The 22117-nt window shown below is 41.1% G+C and overlaps 3 protein-coding genes across 3 annotated transcripts; all 3 read right to left on the reverse strand.

Moving 5' to 3' along the window:
* Window positions 1–1147: 1147 nt before the first annotated feature.
* eif4ea (eukaryotic translation initiation factor 4ea) lies at window positions 1148–5870 on the reverse strand. Its single transcript, XM_024383105.2, has 7 exons — window positions 5778–5870; window positions 5192–5292; window positions 4209–4304; window positions 4043–4106; window positions 2354–2467; window positions 1879–2018; window positions 1148–1768 (listed from the first exon to the last, which is right to left on the reverse strand). Exons 1-7 carry the CDS (start codon window positions 5793–5795, stop codon window positions 1654–1656), a joined length of 648 nt encoding a protein of 215 aa, XP_024238873.1. The 5' UTR covers window positions 5796–5870; the 3' UTR covers window positions 1148–1653.
* Window positions 5871–6466: 596 nt separating this feature from the next.
* Window positions 6467–15691, reverse strand: LOC112221040 (alcohol dehydrogenase class-3). Its single transcript, XM_024383104.2, has 9 exons — window positions 15587–15691; window positions 13419–13520; window positions 12130–12271; window positions 10226–10313; window positions 9211–9430; window positions 8663–8923; window positions 7131–7266; window positions 6807–6945; window positions 6467–6673 (listed from the first exon to the last, which is right to left on the reverse strand). Exons 1-9 carry the CDS (start codon window positions 15602–15604, stop codon window positions 6649–6651), a joined length of 1131 nt encoding a protein of 376 aa, XP_024238872.1. The 5' UTR covers window positions 15605–15691; the 3' UTR covers window positions 6467–6648.
* A 650-nt stretch (window positions 15692–16341) lies between these two features.
* Window positions 16342–21332, reverse strand: LOC112221042 (H/ACA ribonucleoprotein complex subunit 1). Its single transcript, XM_024383106.2, has 7 exons — window positions 21208–21332; window positions 18549–18741; window positions 18168–18322; window positions 17917–17976; window positions 17368–17488; window positions 17134–17256; window positions 16342–17021 (listed from the first exon to the last, which is right to left on the reverse strand). The coding sequence occupies exons 2-7, from the start codon at window positions 18727–18729 to the stop codon at window positions 17011–17013; spliced, it is 651 nt and encodes a 216-aa protein (XP_024238874.1). The 5' UTR covers window positions 18730–18741; window positions 21208–21332; the 3' UTR covers window positions 16342–17010.
* Window positions 21333–22117: the final 785 nt, after the last annotated feature.

The following is a 22117-nucleotide window of genomic DNA, read 5'->3' on the forward strand; positions in this document are numbered from 1 at the left end:
AAATGACAGTCCATCATTACTTTAAGACGGTCAGTCAATCCGGAAAATATCAAGAACTTTGAAAGTGTCTTCAAGTGCAGTCGCAAAAACCATCAAGCACTATGATTAAACTGGCTCTCATGAGGACCGCCACAGGAAAGGAAACCCAAAGTTACCTCTGCTGCAGAGGATAAGTTCCTTAGTTAACAGCCTCAGAAATTGCTGCCCAAATAAATGCTTCACAGAGTTCAAGTAACAGACGCATCTCAACATCAACTGTTCAGAGGAGACTGTGTAAATCAGGCCTTCGCCAAACAGAAGAACAGACTTGCTTGGGCCAAGAAACACAAGCAATGGACATTAGACCGGTGGAAATCTGTCCTTTCGTCTGATGAGTCCAATTTGAGATTTTTTTATCCAACCGCTGTGTCTTTGTGAGACAAAGTGTAGGTGAACAGATTATCTTTGCCTGTGTGGTTCCCACCGTGAAGCATGGACGTGGTGGTGTGACAGTGCTTTGCTGGTAACGGTCAGTGATTTATTAAGAATTCAAGGCACGCTTAACCAGCAGGGCTACGACAACATTCTGCAGCAATACGCCATCCTATCTGGTTTGCGCTTAGTGGGACTATCATTTGTTTTTCAACAGGACAATGACCCAACACACCTCCAGGCTGTGTAAGGGCTATTTGACCAAGGAGAGTGATGGAGTGCCGCATCAGATGATCTGGCTTCCACAATCACCTGACCTCAATCCAATTAAGATGGTTTGGGAATGTTTTATTATTCTCCTGACTGTTCAGCAATTATTTTGATGACTGATAGATTATATTAAATAAATAAAAAACATATTTTATATTTTCTACATCCTTATTTGTTTTTTGCTGTTTAAGTTTACACTGAAAGCAATTTTACATTCCGAAAATGCATTATAGTGCTCAGCATTTGTGGGAACTCCTTCAAGACTGCATTCCAGATGAAAAAAAGCATTCCAAAGAATGCATTGAGAGAATGCCAAGAGTATGCAAAGCTGTCATCAAGGCAAAGGGTGGCTACTTTGAAGAATCTTAAATATAAAATATATTTTGATTTGTTTAACACTTTTTTGGTTACTACATGATTCCATGTGTTATTTTATAGTTGATATCTACACTATTATTTTACAATGTAGAAAATAGTAAAAATATAGAAAAACCCTTGAATGAGTAGGTGTCCAAACTTTTGACTGGTACTAATATATATATATATATTTGTTATATATATTTTTTTACAGTTTGGAATTAGGTGTCCCGAAAACACACTTACGCAGACAAATCCCTGGCAGCTACGAGTGTGATGCTGTTAAACATAAAATATATCAACAAAAAGCCTCCTAGTATATCCTCAGTAAGAAAAGGGAAATGGCACATAAAAAAAAGAACATGGATAACTTCTTGGGGGTATTTCAATTCTCATGGTTATTCCCACCCTTCATCGAAGGTATAGGTTTGTTTCAGGGCAAATATGAATGAGACCATTTTGTCGTGAAATCATATTGCAATTGATTGAATAAAGGCAATTGTCTGTGTTGAAGCTTTGGTTTCAATTGGGTAGCAGATTAAACTTCGCAACAGCATTTCAACAAACGCCATGGAAACGGAAAGGAAAAACAACCAACCAACAAAAAAAACCTCCTTAGACAACAAACTTGTTCTTGGTGGTGGAACCACTCTTGGTGGCAGTGTCCGCGTGTGATTGATATCCGATGATCACCTTGTGTGGCACGCCTAACCTCTCCTTCCACACTTGTCTACAGAGGAGGGAAAATACAGTCTAGTAAAAATATCTGGATATGGATAAAAACAAGAGATGGTCAACATCTTTCAGGGCTAACTAAATGGTATGGCGACGCCGGCTCACCCTATGTGTGTAATAGCATCCTTGTTTTCGTAGTCTGTTGTCCATATCGCAAGTTTGTCTCCTTTCGTTCGGATGTTAACTACTGCCCCGCATACATCATCACTGTGGTCATCGAAGGCTTCGCCCACTAGGCACAGGAGCTGAAATGCACATGGACAGCCAGATGTTTTAATACTTTCATGACAGCTAGACATAATCAACTTTCTGAGACATATATTGCATGTCCAAGTAATGCACTTGTAGATGTGTACTTCTGGGAAAAAGGCTGTGTGAATATATATATATTGTGTGTGTGTGTGTGTGTGTTTCTGTGTGAGAGACAGGCCACTAGATAGCAGAGTTATGTCCCACACACTTAACATGAGATAAATACACCAACTTTTACAGAGTAGGGTTACATACAAATGGTTCATACATCTTTGTGTAGTTATGCCCTTTGTGCATGTAATCAGACCTGTAGGGATGGGGTACTAACCGTTTCCAGCCAGAAGCGGTCGAGGTCGGCCCTGCGCTGCTGTTTCGAAAGTGTGATGAGCCACCTGCCACCACGCTTGTTCCTCTCGTCCTCCCACATGGGCTCGATACCATCCTGCAGCACAAAAACAGACCAGGCTCAGGGGTTAAAGGGCAAAGTTCAAATCATTACTTTTTTTGCCTTTATAGGTCAGGGGTTGCTTGTCTGCAAAGATTTATTTTTATTTTATTTTTTATTTCACCTTTATTTAACCAGGTAGGCTAGTTGAGAACAAGTTCTCATTTGCAACTGCGACCTGGCCAAGATAAAGCATAGCAGTGTGAAGACACAACAGAGAGTTACACATGGAGTAAACAATTAACAAGTCAATAACACAGTAGAGAAAAAAAGGGGGGAGTCTATATACATTGTGTGCAAAAGGCATGAGGAGGTAGGCGAATAATTACAATTTTGCAGATTAACACTGGAGTGATAAATGATCAGATGGTCATGTACAGGTAGAGATATTGGTGTGCAAAAGAGCAGAAAAGTAAATAAATAAAAACAGTATGGGGATGAGGTAGGTAAAAATGGGTGGGCTATTTACCGATAGACTATGTACAGCTGCAGCGATCGGTTAGCTGCTCAGATAGCAGATGTTTGAAGTTGGTGAGGGAGATAAAAGTCTCCAACTTCAGCGATTTTTGCAATTCGTTCCAGTCACAGGCAGCAGAGAACTGGAACGAAAGGCGGCCAAATGAGGTGTTGGCTTTAGGGATGATCAGTGAGATACACCTGCTGGAGCGCGTGCTACGGATGGGTGTTGCCATCGTGACCAGTGAACTGAGATAAGGCGGAGCTTTACCTAGCATGGACTTGTAGATGACCTGGAGCCAGTGGGTCTGGCGACGAATATGTAGCGAGGGCCAGCTGACTAGAGCATACAAGTCGCAGTGGTGGGTGGTATAAGGTGCTTTAGTGACAAAACGGATGGCACTGTGATAAATTGTATCCAGTTTGCTGAGTAGAGTGTTGGAAGCAATTTTGTAGATGACATCGCCGAAGTCGAGGATCAGTAGGATAGTCAGTTTTACTAGGGTAAGTTTGTGTGAGATGAGCCCCGACATTTGCTTGTTTTGTTTGCAGAACTTGATACTACATAGATGAGCTTTGTATTAAACTAGTTTTCAGATAAAGGGATTAAGCTATACCCAAGAACAACTCGGTTCGTTTAGTTGTTACTTAAGAGGAATAGATGAAACCTAAAACTGAAATCTAGTTCGACATAAGGAATGGAAATGAAAGCTGACTGACGTGAAAAGCAGCCAACCAATACTAGTATAAGATCATGACATTGAATTATGACTGATAGAGGCTGTTTAACAGTCTGAGTAGTGGTCTATTTAGGGCAGACTGACCTCCTTGGGTGGGGTCATAACCCTTGCAGTGAAAGCTAAAGCCACAGGCTGAAACGAGACCTTGGGAGATGTGACAACTCCCTGTCATAGTGTAGCCCTCTGTCTAAAAGGCACTGCGCAAGTCAATAACTCAACTGAATTTGTGAATTAACATAATTGTTTTATGGACAATTTCATCAGTTGCTGCTACTGGCCACAACCTCAACAAAAATGTGCTGTTATGGATGTAGAAATGGGTATGGAAGAAAAAGGAGCATGTGTGAGATTACAGATAGGGAAAAATCATCCTTACCTTGAAAAGTGAGTAGTCACAGCCGGAGATCAAGTTACTTGATAGTTGGATGTGATTATACAGACTGGGAAAACAGGAGGACAGGCACAGTAGTGACGCAGTAAGACACTCAGAGTCTGAATATATGTAAGATGTTGCAGGTGACTTTCTACAATAAAATACTTACGCCCAGAAGTCTTCCACTGTGTCAAACTTGGAGATGAGACGGAGGTTTGCTTGCCAGGTTTTCGTTTTGTCATTCTTAAAGAACCACAGAGCCCATCTGCATAGCAAACCAAATTCAACGATTTTGTGTCAACACTATAGATGGATTGGCTGACGTCACAAAAATAATGTGTGAGCATCAATGTGTCCAGAGGCCATGATTGGTTATGATTCTGAACGGTCAGATATCTAACAACAGGTGTTTTGACTGATTTCATGGCAATGCTAATATGGCAAGAATTCACTAGCTAGCTAACCAACAACAATGTATTTGAAAGACAAGAGCTCATTGTGCAAATGTATTTATATTTTCAATGAACATTTGGAGACTAAATATAGTTTACATGTCAACATTCTAAGCCAACCCTGTCAGCTTTGCCCCACAGTTGTAAATGCATCGGTTTTGTTGCTTAACAACCAACCTGTCTATAGCCTATAAGCATATATTGACAATGCATCAGGCAAAACACACTCCACGTCAACCTTGACAGTTTTCAGTTTACTATGTACGTTTCTTACACATTGTGTAATGATTGAGGGGGAAGATGTTGGTCCTGTGTGGCTGGTAGAGCATGGCGCTTGCAATGCCAAAGGTTGTGGGTTCGATTCCCGCTGGGGCCACCCATATGTAAAATGCATTCACTCAAGACTAAGACGCTTTGGATAAAAGTGTATGTTAAATGGGCATATAATAAGATGAGCAGTAGTTGAACCAGCAACCTTGTGGTAACAGGGCAAGTGGTCTGTGGATAATGGTGCAGATAAGCGCCACAGTACACTTTTAGGGATATACAGTGCTTCCTGTAATATTTTAACCCATGCCTGACAAGGCTGGTATAAACCATAGTCAGGCATTAACACTAGTGGATACTGATATCCCAATGGATATAGTTAGTTGTGTATTTTCATGTGGAACTAGCTAGGTTAAGCAGCTATAGTACTTACCTATTTTGTAGTGGATGTTTGATGTAATCTTCAGGATTTACAACTTCTTGACCAGTTTCACTTTTTTTCGCCTCGGAATTAGGGGGATTCAAACTTGATTCCTGGAGAGATGGGGAAGAGATCTCAAAAAGCGACCTAGCATTTGAGATAAACCATTAAAATTTTTACGCCCAACTGGTGCAACTTATCCCTGGAACGCACCAAGAAGGTCAACTCGCTAGCCACCTTTCTTGAAGGGGCGGTGGCGATCATGCCTGTTACTAGTACTGTTAACGGCTGGGCATGGATATTTTTAACCTTCAATACTTATGAAGGTATAGTGACTAACATTGAGACGTCTTGTAACTTGCTATATCCCCAACTCCAGCATGCACAATCGATTAGCTAGCGACAGCTCGTGGTTCACTTAGGAGCCCTCGAAGAGTCGAACATTCCAACAATCATTCTCACATTTGCGGTGGTCGTGAACTCGCAGCAACACCCACCATACATTTGCATCACTAGCTAATATATCACGTTATGAGTATAACTGTAACCTAAAACTGCCCATTATGTTACAAAATGTAGAGTTAATGCAATCCCTCACCGACTCAGCTGTCGCCATCTTCTGATTATCGGATTCACAATTCTGTAATGTGAAACATAAAAGCGGATTGGATTGCGCTTTCCAACATGACAACCAAGTATGGTAAACCTAACTGCGCATGCTCACAGATATGAGCTCTTCCAACTTCAAATTTGCTTGGAGCACTTTGAAAGTACAGTAATTAAGTCTATGACCACTATTTATTGTGTGAATCGTTTTATTTTTACACTAGTTTAAGGCATTAGGGTTTACCCACCTATTTTATTACCACTTCAGTACACAATGCAGACATTTTATTTAGTCTCCATTAATCAGTGCATGCATTTTCATATGCTGATACCAGGGTGACTCAGTGACAATCTTACTGCATCAGTCAATATCAAAACATGCCAATACTCTGCTCAAAATAATGCCTAAGTTGTTTTGCTCCATCATATTTGACCTGTTAAGTCCCTTTCAATGATGCATCCATGATCATTCAAATCAATGTCGCATAAGTAAACCATTTGGTTGTGGAGCTCTGGATGATTGCCAGACTTCAATAGGATTAAATGGTTGAGCTTTAGTCTGGAAAGTCCTTTGTCCAATTTCTGAGTCATCCAGAATTTTTTTTTTTTTTTTTTTAAAGTATAGCCGGTACCTATGGCACATTTCGTTTCAAAAACTGTAAAGAAAACAAGAGCGGACTATTGCTTTTTTGAAACGTTTTATTGATCCTAATTGACATCGACAGAGCTACATATGTACGCAACTGGACTGGAGAGCTAATTCTGAAAGTTGAATGACATTAAGTGCACAGGGTTAAGTGCTACAGTGTATGAAAGGTGATTGTTTTATAAAGGCCTGAAGGTGAACATGGCAGGGAGGCACTTCAGAACTTCAAGACGGTACGGATACTGTAAAGGACACATTAAAACACAGTGATTAGCATACAGATTTAAAAGCATTTAATATACTGTGTTGGAAGTATATATTTTTATAAACTAACATCACACTGATGTAATATGATGCAACACCTGATCTATTTACCTCTTTCCAGCATGCATGAGGTCAAAGGCCTCATTGATCTGGTCAAAGGGCAAGGTGTGGGTTACAAACTCATCCACCTTCAGCTTCTTGTTCATGTAGTCAGTCACTAGTTTGGGGACGCTATCCACACTCTTCCAGCCTGGGACAAAGGAACAGGAAAACATAATGGAGGAATCTATGCATTACCTTACTGCATTATCATACTTCCATTAAAAAAAGTCTCATAACTACATATTTATCCAAAACATAGGTGACTTTACAGAGTAAAATACATTTACGTCAAAAAAGGCAAGGTTCCTTATGAAAATCATCCACGACATTAACCTCCAAATGCTGTGCCCCTCCACACACGGCCGGTAACCAGCTGGAACGGACGTGTGGAGATCTCCTGCCCTGCGCCGGCCACCCCGATGATGATGCTCTCGCCCCAGCCTTTGTGGCACGCCTCCAGAGCTGCCCTCTGAAACAACCAATTGACCATCATCAGAAGATTGGATTCCCTAAATACTCATCTGCTTAGCAAAGTGACATGTATTTTGCGGTTGTGGTCCAAGCCTGAAGTATCCCCTACAGTGACCTCTGGTGGTGAAGAGTATAACACCTTCCATAGTGTTGGAGAGTGTCTTTATTTTGTTAGACAACCATAAGAACTGAGGACAATGTACATAACAATAGACAGACACAATACAACAATGCCATGGTGTAGCCTAATACAAAAAGAAATGAGGACAAATTATTGTTAGCTTACATTCCATGGCATATGGAACATTTTGCCCTATAATTACACAGTATATTTGCTTTAATTAACATTGTTCAATAGAACTCTAGTCAACTTAGTCAAATAAATATGCCTAAAGAGTAAACCAACACTCCCACTTTCTTTGATGCTGTTGAATTTTCTGATTTCTAATAATAAATTGTACATTCAAGGATGAATCGGTGTCTTAACAAATGGTTTAAAAAGGTTAGGTGTTTTGGATATTAATATTTTACCTAGCAGAAAATATGGTGTTGTTAATTGAATACCTATGGACATTGAGGTCACCAAAGATGATAAGCTGAGGGTTAATATGTTGCTTGATGGAGTGATGGGAAAGCCAGCCTTGAACCTGTAGCAAGGACGGCACACAGTTATGTTGTGCTTTTCTATCTTCATCTTAACCTTCCATGTGGGGGGTATAGCAGACACCAACTCAGCATATATGACTTGTTTAAATATCCCCATAGGTTCGACACAATGTTCCAAAATCAAGCAACATTCCATCCTTGTCCACAATGTCATTTAGAAAATAAATGTGTTTTTCAATAAAAGGTTGCCAACAAAGTGGTTGTCCATCAATTTCAATATTTGTGTTGTACCAAATAAGTTGCTGAAGAATTTCCTCAGGGTTTTCAAGTAGATAGAATTGTAACTGTAACCATGCTTTTATTGCCTCCTGGAGGAATGGAGATGCACTGCTAAAAAAATACTGTTGTTTTGGTAGAGACATTTTTCAGAAAAGGTAGGAGGTTGTGTGTGAAAATCAGAATGTCGCATTTAGTTAATTTAGCTGAAATCCAGTTTGGATTGGAATATAGTTTCTGTATCCAGGATACCCTTAAGGTCACATCCAGGGCTTTTAAATTAGTCAGTTTCAGCCCACCATTTTGAAATCAGTAATAGATTTTATAAAAATATTTATATATATTTATATTTAGTTTTATCGTTCCATATAAATATAAAATATTTTCTGTTCATATCGTTTGAAAAAAGTATTCTCTGGTGAAGGAAGAGACATAAAGATAATTGAATTGAGAGATAGCAAAATCATTTATTAATGTGACATTATTAACTTTATTAAAATGGACAGTCTTACCATAATAGCCACGTTGCCGATGCATTCAAAGGAGTAGTCCACCCCACCGTCGGTCATCTCCACCAGCACCTCCTGGATGGGCTTGCTGTGGTCCTTGGGGTTCACCAACTCGGTGGCCCCAAACTCTTTGCCCTTGTCAAACTTGTCTGGGTTTATGTCCACACCGATTATCCTGGTCGCCCCGGCAACCTTGCAGCCCATGATGACGGCAAGGCCGATGGCGCCCAGGCCGAAAATGGCACAAGTGGAGCCAGGCTCAACCTGGAGGTAGGTTGGGAACGCAAGAGTTAGAGAATGGCTTTTGTCAGTTAAACAATGTCATACAATTTTAGTGTCAGATGTGTTTTATTATGATCATTGCCTATTAATTTGCTTTCCTCAATTTGAAACCAGTGGACTTATTAACTAAGTATTTGCACGAGTGGAAAGTTAATTTACAGAGGATAGAAAACAAAGTGATACAACCAAATGACACAAAGCTGTAACTCATCGCTTGTGCTTTCCACTTCTAGACTAGGTACTTTTGCAGCCTGGCGTCTCCCACCAACCTTGGCAGTGTTGAGGGCAGCTCCGTAGCCCGTGGAGACGCCGCAGCCCAGCAAGCACACCTTGTCCAGGGGGGCCTTCTCATCCACCTTGGCCACCGATATGTCGGCCACCACTGTGTACTCAGAGAAGGTGCTGGTCCCCATGAAGTGGAACAGCTGCTTGCCCTTGCAGGTGAACCGCGAGGTGCTGTCAGGCATCAGACCCCGGCCCTGGGTCATTCTGGAGAGGGGGCGAATAATTATCAGTAACAGCCAGTTGTAATAATATAATGCACAAGGTACAATTTCGAAATTGGGTAGTACATCATCTGTTGATCTTGTCATGTTAGTCATTGCATAGCTTAGAGGGCTAATTATAACTTCTCCGAAATGTCCAGATCAACTGGCCCATGTCAGCTAACCTTGTTATATTTAGGTTTTTTAGCCCACAGATATTGTAGCAATTGTCACCCAAATATCACATGAATACACATTAGACGTGGAAAAAAAGAAAAGAACTGCAAGACAATTTGCTTTAAAACAACATTTTCTTTGCGCCCCCATGACAAAACACGTAGAATTGCAGGAAACAAGCTTTAAACCTGCAAAATTCTCTCCACCAACAGGGGTGTAAACTGTTTCTGTCATGAACAGGGCTTGTGCCCATAGAAATAGACGTGGTGTGTGCGCACGCGCGCAGGATGTTCCCCAATGCTGAAGGGGGGCACAAACATTTTTGTCAACTATTTCAGGGGCTATTTCAGACCTCTGCCTGACAGAATTTGGTTTAAGTTGCAATGTTGGTGTTCGCAACACTGGTTGGTTCTTCGCCCGCACAGCAGCTATTTCAATCCCAAGACTGGAGTAGCATACGGTCCTATTATATCTGAGATTATTCTAACTGTCATTACAGATATGCTCAGTCCTTCACTGCCTACCTGGCTGACTTTGAAAATAGAATGAGCTTGACCTCAACCTTCCAAGCTATAATGGACTCATCCTGCACTATTGACAGGCCAGATTCCCTTCTAGTTACCTGATCTTCCCGCAGAGGTTGGTCTTGGGGTTTTTGCAGAATTTGCACTCACCACACTGCGGCACATACAATGGGATGACGGTGTCACCTAGGAGATAAAAATGACTTTTAGTAAGGAGACAGTTCAGGAGGGCGATTTCATTCAAACATAATTTCATTCCAGCCCAGTACCTAAACATCTGATTCGACTGATCATCCGATTCAACTGATCAAGTACTGGTATGAGTTGATTCTGGCATGTTAGTTCTGGCTTAAAATAAAACAACATGTATTGTCACATACACCAGATACAGAGTATTCGCTGCCCTTGACTTTTTCCACATTTTGTTGTGTTACAGCCTGAATTTAAAAGGAAATACATGTAGATTGTGTCACTGGCCTACACACACAATACCCCATCATATCAAAATGGAAATATGTTTTTAGACATGTTTACAAGCTAGTAAAAATGAAAAGATGAAATGTATTGAGTCAATAAGTATTCAACCCTTAGTTATGGCAACCCTAAATAAGTTCAGGAATAAAAATGTGCTTAACAAGTCACATAATAAGGTGCATGGACTCACTGTATGTGTAATAATATTGTTTAACTTGATTTTTGAATGACTACCTCATCTCTGTACCCAACACATACAGATAATTGTAAAATCCCTCAGTCGAGCAGTGAATTTCAAACACAGATTCAGCCACAAAGACCAGATAGGTTTTCCAATGCCTCGCAAAGAAGGGCACTTTTTGGTAGATGGGTAAACATTTTAAAAGGAAACATTGAATATCCCTTTGAGCATGGTTAAGTTATTAATTACACTTCAGATGGTGTATCTATACACCCAGTCACTACAAAGATACAGGCGTCCTTCCTAACTCAGTTGCCGGAGAGGAAAGAAACCGCTCAGGGATTTCACCAGAAAGCCAACAGTGACTTTAACACAGTTACAGAGTTTAATGGCTATGATAGGAGAAAACTAAGGATGGATCAACAACATTGCAGTTACTCCACACTACTAATCTAAATAGAGTGAAAAGGAAGCTTGTACATAATAAATATATTCCAAAACATGCATCCTGTTTGCAAAAAGGCACTAATGTAATACTGCAAAAATGTGGCAAAGAAATATTTGTTCTGAATACAAAGCGTTATACTTGGGACAAGTCCAAGAAAACACATCACTCTTCATATTTTCAAGCATGGTGGTGGCTGCATCATGTTATGGGTATGCTCGTCATCGGCGAAGTACTAGGGAGTTGTTTTAGCATAAAGCCAGGTTTTCCTCTAAGATTTTGCCTGTGTTTAGCTCTATTCCGTTTATCTTTATGCCAAAACAACTCTTTCCAACAGACACTAGGAGACAAATTCACCTTTCAGCAGGACAAGATCTTAAAACACACGGACAAATAAAAAATGGAGTTTGTTACCAAGACAACATTGAATGTTCCTGAGTGGACAAGTTACAGTTTTGACATAAAGCAGCTTGAAAATCTATAGCAAGACTTGAAAATGGCTGTGTAGCAATGATCAACAACCAACTTGACAGAGCTTAAAATACTTTTTTGAAAAATAATGTACAAGTATTGTACAATCCAGGTGTGCAAAGCTTTTAGAGATTTACCCAGAAAGACTCACCATTAAATCCCTTTTTAATTCAGGCTGTAACACAACAAAATGTGGAATGAGTCAAGGGGTATGAATACACTATAGGTGCAGTGAAATGTGTTGTTGACAGGGTCAGCCATAGTAGTATGGCACCCCTGGTGCAAATTAGGGTTAAGTGTCTTTCTCAAGTACACAGACAGATTTTTCACCTTGTCGGCTCGGGAATTTGAACCAGCGACCTTTCGGTTACTGGTCCAATGCTCTAACTGTTTTAGGGATAATACATTTGTTGATATTCACAGTCCCTCACCTGGTTTGAACTTGGTGACTCCCTCTCCTACGCTTTCGACTGTCCCGGCGCCCTCATGACCCAGGATGACAGGGAAAAGTCCCTCAGGGTCGCTGCCACTCAAGGTGAAGGCATCTGTGTGACAAACCCCTGTCGCAAAGACCTGAAAGACAACATTGCCATTAGTTAATTCATCCATCACACCCAGTAGGCTATGAAGCACGTGTGCCAACTAGCCTAAAACATCCCTAATTGTTGAACCACATCTCAACCCACCAGGACTATTCCCTACAGTACAATACCAACAACTGCACCTGCTATGTTGATCATAGAAACTATCACATGGTTGTCTAAATGGTGCAAGACAGACAGCTAGCTATTAGAGGAATGTGGTAAAATGCTTATAGAGTATACCATAAATGACACTATCTAGTCTAAACACTGAGCCAGATAGGCCCTGTTGAACATATTCCAAAGATGACTTCCTCACAGCTGGCCCACTGAATCTATTTGGGCGGGGAGACAGGGAAACACAAGAAGCTCCCCACGGTATTCCAGCTGCTGAACAGTTCATCCCTGTCGAAGAGCGGCCTGCATCAAACAGTATGTGAGTTAACACGTTTAAATGTCTTACTCACTTCGGCTGCAGTGAAGGAGAGCGCATTGTTGCAGGCCGTGTCAGTGGCACTGTACTCAAGCGGGCAAAAGTTATTTAGTCTGCCTGGGAGCAAGACATCCTGGTCCGTGACTTGGGTTTCTTCTGTAGTCCGTGATTGACTGTAGACCCTGCCACAACCTCTTGTGTCTGAGCCGTTGAATTGAGGATTCTACTTTGTCTCTGTACTGGCGCTTAGCTTGTTTGATAGCCTTGCGGAGGGAATACACTGTTTGTATTCTTGATTACCAGTGGTTCGTGCCCCTTCAGTTTCACACGAATGCTGCCATCAATCCACGGTTTCGAATGTTTTACTGCAGTCGGACCCGTATCCGTGGGAGCTTCTTGTTTTAGTTTCTGTCTGTAGGCAGGGATCAGCAAAATCTTGAAGTTAGAGTAACAATGCATCTTTCCACCCCTGGACGTGATGGAAGCGGGATAATGGTCTTGGAGTGGGTTGCAGTATCGGATGTTTTACAGAGCGAGTGCTCACTGACATGGTTCTTGGAATATATATTGTATCACACACACACAAACCAAAGATACAGCAGTCTACTGCAGGATGAGGTTGTTGGTTATGTTGTTGCTGGACATGTAATGCAAGTACAATACAGGTGCATTAGTCTTAGACATTTTTGGCAAAGGGAAGGGTTACCTTGATGCGCACTTCGTTGGCCTTGGGTGGGGCCACCTCCACCTCCTCAATGGACAGAGGTTTCCCAGCCTCCCAAGCTACTGCTGCCTTGCACTTGATCACCTGGAAGAGAGAAGCTCAATGTGTCAACAGTCAACTTCATACACAGAAAATATGAATTTGGAAGATTGATTGGAGTCTGTGGTGAGTGCAGTTGAAGAGAGGAGGGTGGTCAGTGATAGAAGATGGAATGTGCAGTGACTGGGCCTCTTAGCAGTTGGACGGACTTTAATCTGTAGTCTAGAGCCAGGCCTACTAAAGCCAGTATACAATCTCTACTAAAGCCAGTATACAATCTCTAGTTTAATCTGGAGGGGACTGGTTCAAACATGAGACAACTTGAAACAGCCATGAACCATTTGTGATTCTAGCTGATGTTACCATCCTGAGAGGCAAACAGCAAAGTGGTCTCTTCTACACTATTTTAGTTATGGTCACAAAAATACCCATAATAAATTGTAGTATACTGAACAAAAATATAAATGCAACAATGAACAATTTCATTGGTTTTACTGAGTTACAGTTCATATAAGGAAATCAGTCAATTGAAATAAAATCATTAGGCCGTAACCTATTAAAATATAAAGTATATTTAAGATTTTTCAAAGTAGCCACCCTTTGCCTTGATGACAGCTTTGCACACTCTTGGCATTCTCACAACCAGCTTCATGAGGTAGTCACCTGGAATGCATTTCAATTAACAGGTGTGCCATGTTAAAAGTTCATGTGGAATTTGTTACCATGTATACATATAAAAGTGGGTGAAACAGTATGTAAACATTATTAAAAAGTGACCCGTGTTTGTCTATGTACCAGAGGAGGCTGGTGGGAGGAGCTATAAGAAGACAGGCACATTGTAATGGCCGAAATTGAATCAATTTCCACGTGTGTGATGTGTTTTAATTAGTACCATTCCGTTGATTTCATTCCAGCCATTACAATTAGCCATTCCTCCTACAGCTTCTCCCACCTGCCCCCTCTGCTATGTACATAGGACAGCAGGCTAACGTGTTGGGTGGTAGCCGGCTAGTAACAGTGATTAAGTTCAGGGCAGAGTACTGGGCGGCTAGTGGTGAATATTTAACAGTCTGATGGCCTGGAGAAAGATGCCGTTTTTCCAGTCTCTCAGCCCCAGCACTGTCTCGGCCTTCTAGATGATAGCAGGGTGAACAGGCCGTGGCTAGGGTGGCTGACGTAACGAGCTTATTGGCCTTCCTGTGACATCAGGCGCTGTAGATATCCTGGAGGGAAGGCAGTGGGCGTAGCTGACAGTGTGGTTGCCATACCAGGCGTTGATACAGCCCGACAAATTGCTCTCAATGGTGCATTTGTAGAAGCTTGTGAGGGTCTTGGGGGCCAAGCCGAATTTCTTCAGCCTTCTGAGGTCAGAGAGGCGCTGTTGTGCCTTCTCCACACTGTATGTGTGAAGGGACCATTTCAGGTTGTCAGTGATGTGCACACCGATGAACTTGAAGCTTTTGACCCTCTCCACTGCAACCTGTCGATGAAGCGTGTTCTTTCTGCTGTCTCCTGAAGTCTTTTTATTTTTATTTTATTTTTTAGGTAGAGCTTCTTTGCTCCCATTACTCTGCCAGGGCTCTCCACCTACTGTCTCGTCGTTGTTGGGCCTACCACTGTTTTGTATTCAGAAAACTTGATGACTGAGTTGGAGACGTGAATCGTCATATTGAACGTCTACTGTAAATCCATATTATGGTTCAATTGCGGGCTATCTTCGGGTGCTGAAATCAAGTTTTTCATAACTTAATTGTATGTGACATCGCAGCTCCAGTCCGCCCACAACTCCATCGTAAATAGTGGAGTTAGGTCGGCTATTGTCTACCTAGATTAATTCAAAGCCCATGACCCCTCTAATTGCATAACGGTAGTTTAACTTGATTCACATCCGCTTAACATGAAACAGACTAACGTTACAATGTTTATTGGAATCTCTCGCTGACTATACGTGGAACTTCTACGGCCAGGTCAATGTCCATTCAAAATCTGTCTTTGCGAGCAAAATACACGCTTTAATGTCGTTTCAACGGCAAAAATGTTAACATTGCACATTTTAAAAGCGCAAAATGTAAACGTGTACAATGTTGATTTTTCATATACTTTGAACTTACCTTCCCAGCTGCCTCCATGTTCTTTCTTCCGCACGAGAGAAAGGGGTGGTTGCAGAGGCAGTTCAAGAACTACCGTCTCGACCAATCAGGATAGGTGTTGGCGTCCATGACGATGTGTTCCATGATTTGTGGAAACCCATGAAATCCTCAGCCAACCGCATATGCAGTGAATGCACACGGTCCTGACATTTATTGGAGGATATTATCCAATCATAGCAAACCTTATTATACAGTAGATCACACTGTCAATTGGTGAAGGGGTATTCTTGAACCAGCAACCCTGTGGGTTTATGGGGGGGAACGATGACTACCCACCTAGCTGTGCCAAAAAAGCCTTGGCCTCTCAACAGATCGTACTCACATAAAGGGCAAACTGAACATGGATATCGACCCCTGAAGTGAGGCATTGACATTTGAAACTGCAATGTAATTTCCTCACTGTGGAGTATCTCATCTGTTGACCACACAGCTATTATTACAGCAAGGAGATGTATCTCACAAGATTAGTCACAGTAGCCATTTAGAAGACACAGTACAGCTTGATATGGGACACCAATAAGAATGACAAATGTATGGTGAAGACATAAATTATCACATTTAACCCACACAAACAGCTAACTCATTTCAAAGATGAATAATTTGCCTTTGCAGAGAACTGCTGGACTATTTGCTTTCGGCAGTGGTACTAGCAACCTTTCGGTACATGACCAGTTGACAAAAGGTGTTGAAACAAACAAAATCACCCTGAATTTGAAGGAGGTATTGTTCCAATTCCGGAACACTTGTTTATTTTTGCATGAGCAAAAAATAAGACATTAAGTTAGAAGTCCAAATAAAAACAGGAGAAACTTCTACAGAGCACTATTTAATCAAAGGCTTTTCTTTACACAAGGTGCCAGTACTCTGTAACCACATTAGATTTCTGGGGTAAATACAATATTTTCCACTGATTGTAATGAATACAAATGTCCATCATATCTTCCACTTACCAAACCAAGCCTTATATGTCTTATAAAATTCCAGGTATTATCCATTTCTGTCTCTTATCAACATTGCACTCCAACATGAAAGCTCTCAATCATATTCAACAGTATAACACCGTGACACTTCCTAAATGTACCCCCAAACCATCCAGTGTGAACAACGTTGAAGAGTTGCAAAAACTGGGACATTAATGATACTATTCCCTGTGACAGCAGAGTGCTTTCAAGGTTCATTAAATAAAAAGCCATTAATTCACACATTCATCATAGATTGGTATACAAAAACCAAACAAATTGATAATTGCGCAGTATAAAAAGATGAAATGTTCATTCTCCATGTCAAGTCCAACAGAGCCAAGCTCCAGCATCGCATTGCACTGATTTGCTTCCTGTAGGGATTGACACTTGGTGAGGATCCCACGGGGCATACAGTGTTTGTCATCATCTGCCACCTGGATGACAGAAAAAGGCATCAATGCCACAGGAACACACATCATGAAATCTAAAAACAGCAAATGGTCTATTCACAGTCACTTGGATTCCTTTTCCAGGATTTGGACTCACCTCTGAATCCTCGTCCGCCTCCGCCTCCTCTTCCTCTGAATCCTCCTCCTCCCCGCCCACCACCGAAGCCTCCTCTTCCAAATCCGCCACGGTCACCACCACCCCTGCCACCACGGAATCCACCTGGGAGGACAAATGTATTTTGTTTGAATATCAATTGACTAACATTCCTCCACTTTTAATCACAAGAGAAAAAACACCCATGGGGCTGAGCGGTTGGCATTTCACTCTTACCTCCGCGGGGACCTCCTCTTCCACCTCTACCTCCTCTGCCTCCCCTTGGGGGACCCTTTTCACCCGGTGGTCTGGGAAGAAACCTCTGTAGTGGTAGGAGTTTCATTGGGTCTACGTAGAACTGTGGACCAGAATATGCTGTTACACAATACAGGTCAAGACATTTCTATGCAATAACTAAAACAGATTTATGGTCAATCCAGTGTCCATGGCGCAAAGGTTCCGCGGGGGAATTATGATACAACTGTGGCAAAAACAGAACTACACATTGGCTGTGCAGAGGGGCTGCACTGAGCTCCTGCTAAAAGAAAATAAACAAAGATTTGTGAATCCGTGTTTGATTCACAGGTGATGATTGATTGACAGGAGAGTTGAGGGAGGTATTTCTGTCATTTCTGTTCCAAAAAGCATGAATGCACTGCCCGTCACAAAGCTCCTCATTCTCAGATAACCCCACGGATGCCAGATTGGGTATCATAGACAAGACAAAAAGTACTTAAGCAACTACTGGTCAAGCTCTGCTACATGTAACAAACTGATATTGCTTACCTTCTGTAATTTTTTGAACGAGGAAGCCTTCATATTATCAGAGAGTTTGACAGAGAAATACTGTAGCTTTAGGTTAAGGGGCCAACCAGTGTCACAAATGACATGAAATTCAGTGTTAAACAGTAGAAAAATGCATGCATAGCATGCAACTTTTTACATTGAGATTAGTATTTTGTATCACTGAAGAATGTAATGATATAAACCAACCACAAATACGATACAGGTTAGACAACAAAACATTGAAAGGATACAAAGTCACGTAGCTGACCGAAGATTTCATCCACCTTCCCGATCTGCTCCTTGTTTTCCAAGTACACAGGCGCGTTGAAGTAGGGAACTTTGTTCTCCTCCGTTACACACTTGCACACAATTTCATCCTCACAGGGGTGCATAAACTCCCCTAGGGCTGGAGGAAAGAGCAAGGACATATGGTCAGTACAGAAAAAAACATGGATCATCACCTGCAAGTAAACCCACGACAAGGGAGGTTGCAACGCCTGGCAGACAACATGGACATTAATAGACAACTGGAGTAAATTCAGGATGCCAAGCATCAACAATGCCCCCTGCATCACGAGAAAGTGTTTAATCAATATGGGTGCATCATCACATTGCCAAATCAGTCATCTTACCAACAACATATTCTGGAGGGCCATAGTCCTGGAAGCCTCCTCGTCCACCTCGGAAACCACCGCCACCACCTCGACCCCCATATCCTCCACCACCACCACCACCGTATCCTCCTCTTCCCCCTCCACCACGGTTGAATCCGCCACCACGGCCACCTCTTCCACCACCTCCTCGGAAAGACATGTTCTTGTGCGCCTGTGATAGATAGGAGATGATATTAGCTAAGTGGCAAAGCAACAATTCCTTGCATTTCATTTTCAAAGACAAGATATGTTTTTCAAACAATGTCAGCAACAAACTTTTCCAAATGCCTGGCTATCTCAATGTCATAATAAAACTAGCTAGCTATGCCAGTGTTTCTAAAATGGGGTCCCATTAAAGTACTGCAGGGGGTCTTCCTCCGTAATTCTAACCAGCGACCTAACAATACAATGTGTTGTTCCACGAAAAGTGTGCTTTTTGCATCCCTTTGATAAGCAGAAATTGTGCACCAATATTGAACTTGAAAAGCATGTTACATTAAATTAAGTACCCTTTAATATAGACCACATGGAAAACGTTTTTAAAAATTGGGGAATAAAGCCTTGCTAAAGTGCCAAAACTCAGCATTTTGACTAGCGGACTAAACACCACCTCCATCGTGAAGGAGGTTTATGATGAATTTCCCCAACAGAGTGGAGCAGAGACCAGGCTTTGTGGAATCTAGCTCCTACTACATTGATTCTCCCAAGGTCAATAGTTAAATCCATACCTTTTCAATAAGACGTTAATGAAATACAACCCCCAACTTTTTGCTAACTTCTGTTCCTCGAAGATGGCAACTCAGTGTGAATGTGCATGTGTCTATTGAATCTCCAATGTTTGAAAATGAAACCTAGGCTATGAAATGATTGTAATATGTAAAAACACTATGATTTCGCTCTCTCTCGTTGTTATTTTTCACTATCTCTGTAGAGAAAATGTGAATAAAGTTATGCGCCAAATTTAGTGTTTGGCGCATAACTTGATAAAAAAGATGTTCTCCATAGAATTATATTTTCACATTTCATTATTTTTCTTGAAGAGGGCACTGGCTATAAGCCTATGTTGCGTTTGCCCTCTACTGCAAGAATGGACACTATACCAACAATGCAACTATATACACATCAGTCAGAGAGGTGAGTACTGAATAGATAGAAGCTTGCCAGGTCATGTTGGGTGACGTGATAAACAATGGATGCTACGCCCAAAAGTAAAGCAAGTGCTGTGCTAAGAACATGCACCGTTACAGCGGTGAAGCCCGCAAAATCTGGTGCGTTACATTATCTTTTTGCAAAGGGTATTCCTCAAGCTCAGTCATTAAAATGTTTTGGGAGACAAAAAAACACAGCAGGTTACAAAGCATCACTTCATAGCCTTGTTTTGATGCTTGTGATGTCATTGGTCAGGGACTGGTCCAAATTCACATTTTGCCACCATCTAGCCTGCTAACTAGCTGTGAGAGTACTTGATGCCGTTCACTTAGGGTTAGTGCCAAATACCAATACATTGAAAATGTGTCCCGTTTCGTTGTTTTCAAGGTGGCTGGTATGAGGCAGTTCAGTCTTCAGAGCCGTGAAAGTGTTTTTGCTGGAATCAGTGCAGTATCTCATCCTTTCACTAGAGTAACACATTTTCTATTTTAAAAGACTGTCATACCGGTGATCCCAAATTTTATGTGGTGCTTACATTGTTTCCTCAAATTTATTACATCAGGTTTATGAGGGTTTTATTTATTTATTTTTTATTCCAGATATTTGTATTATTATATTAGCAGATATATCGGTTATTGGTTAATATTTTCACTCGGATCCAAAAGTCCCATGTCAGTCGTGCTCTAGTTTTCATATGGTGAAACTATTACTTAAAAAATAAAAATAAATAATTTTAGATCAAACTCAAATCATAGAGTAAAAGCAGGTGAGCTGATTCTGTTTGGCCATTTGCTTGTGAAAAACTGAGCAGGCAGAGCATAACAAATCAACCCTGAACCCCATAGATAGAGTAGAAAGGTGTAGTATTATGGCAGGATATTAGCTTTAACGCTGCAACAACAAAGCTCGCTGACAAGGGACAAAAATGCCGGAAATTAGTTTGAAAACTCTAAACTCTCCGATGCAAAGAGTTCCTTCCAAGGCCCGAGACTTGGTTCATCCAGCCATGCACTGCTAACGTTATAGTAAAACTACAGTACTTGTATGCTATGTTGTCCTCTCTCAAGTTGTGTCATGATTATGAGGGGGTCCCTGATGAATTTATAACAAATGTGGTCCCCAGCCCCAAAAATGTTTGAGAACCCCTGCGCTAACTACGTAACTTAGCTAGGTAAGTTAGCTAATTAATTGACCTGATCGATGCATTATATCACGTTTCCGATTGATACCAATACAGTGACTTGTAATGGCTGTAACATTTTCATTGATATTAACAAATCAAGCTACTACTGTTACACTGCAACTTTACAGAAGGGATCAATAGAACAAGCTAGCTAACAGTTAACTCGACTTAGCTAGTGTTAGCCAACATGGATTTCTTATTTACAACAAATCAAAAGACTATCACGTTATGCTTTGCTGAGCACATTGTGGTAGCCTCTTGCAACTGATGAAATAGAAAAAATATATATTTAAAAAACATAGTTACCTTCGTAGAACAAATAAGATCAGCTGCCGGAGCGAATTGTGCCAAAAACTCTTTCCACGCGATGCAAACGCACGTGGCTTTTTTGTGGTGCTGTAAATCAAAACCTGAACTGAAGCACTAGTTACCACAGCCACAAAGTTATAGCCTATATCGTAAAAATGAATGTAAACAAAAATGAGTTTTTTGGTCTTAATTTAAGATTAATGTTAGGCATACGGTTAGCAGTGTGGTTAGGATTCAAATCTGATTTTAATCAAATAAAATGTAGGAATGGGCGGGGGTTTTGACTTTGTGGCTGAGGTAACTAGCAACCACACTGAAAAACAGAAAACTTAAACTGTCGTAAAACTTAGACTGTCGTAAAACAAATGTGCTTAATTCACGCTGAGGAAATGCTCACAACACACGCACGAATTGATACCAAAAAGAAAGGCTCACAACACTGGAATTGCTACCAAGTTAACAATACTTTTGATACATAAATCTATACTTTACATAGAGTAGGCTAATTTAAATAAGACTGTTTCACAATAATGCTTTAAAAAAAAACATTGTTGTACAACTGCAATTTTGTACAGCTCTGGTGGTCCAGAGCGTTACATACATCTTGACCCTCAAGCCACGTGTAACAACCTGTACCAGAGCTATCGTGTGTAATGTGTACATGTTTGACATATTTATATACATCCACCTACTTGTTGATGTGCATTTCCTCTCTAGACTCACATCTAGAAGAAGCCATAATGAATATTGAAGGCCAGGTAAGCAATCACGTGTCTGTCTTGTTAGGGTCAGATCGACATTTACAGAATGGTTACCTGGAAGATTTTTTTCCTTTTCAATTTCAGTCAATGGTAGGATTTAGTATTATTTTAATAGGGGACGAGGGGCGGCAGTGTTTTAGAATTAA

This window comes from Oncorhynchus tshawytscha, linkage group LG21 (genome assembly GCF_018296145.1).
Source record: "Oncorhynchus tshawytscha isolate Ot180627B linkage group LG21, Otsh_v2.0, whole genome shotgun sequence".
In the NCBI taxonomy this organism is placed as follows: domain Eukaryota; kingdom Metazoa; phylum Chordata; class Actinopteri; order Salmoniformes; family Salmonidae; genus Oncorhynchus; species Oncorhynchus tshawytscha.

Excerpts from the sequence above, each read along its gene's own strand:
- LOC112221040 (XM_024383104.2), bottom strand. Across the intron at positions 9,431-10,225 it reads AACCTCTGCGGGAAGATCAG|AATGACCCAGGGCCGGGGTC; the intron begins GTAACTAGAAGG and ends CCCCCTCTCCAG. Across the intron at positions 7,267-8,662 it reads TCGGCAACGTGGCTATTATG|AGGGCAGCTCTGGAGGCGTG; the intron begins GTAAGACTGTCC and ends TGGTTGTTTCAG.
- LOC112221042 (XM_024383106.2), bottom strand. The coding sequence starts at position 18,729 with ATGTCTTTCCGAGGAGGTGGTGGAAGAGGTGGCCGTGGTGGCGGATTC. Across the intron at positions 17,977-18,167 it reads TCGGTCAGCTACGTGACTTT|TATTTCTCTGTCAAACTCTC; the intron begins GTATCCTTTCAA and ends CTAAAGCTACAG. Across the intron at positions 17,489-17,916 it reads CGTTCAAAAAATTACAGAAG|TTCTACGTAGACCCAATGAA; the intron begins GTAAGCAATATC and ends TCTGGTCCACAG.
- eif4ea (XM_024383105.2), bottom strand. Across the intron at positions 4,305-5,191 it reads AAACATCCACTACAAAATAG|ATGGGCTCTGTGGTTCTTTA; the intron begins GTAAGTACTATA and ends TTTGCTATGCAG. Across the intron at positions 2,019-2,353 it reads ACCGCTTCTGGCTGGAAACG|CTCCTGTGCCTAGTGGGCGA; the intron begins GTTAGTACCCCA and ends TGTGCATTTCAG.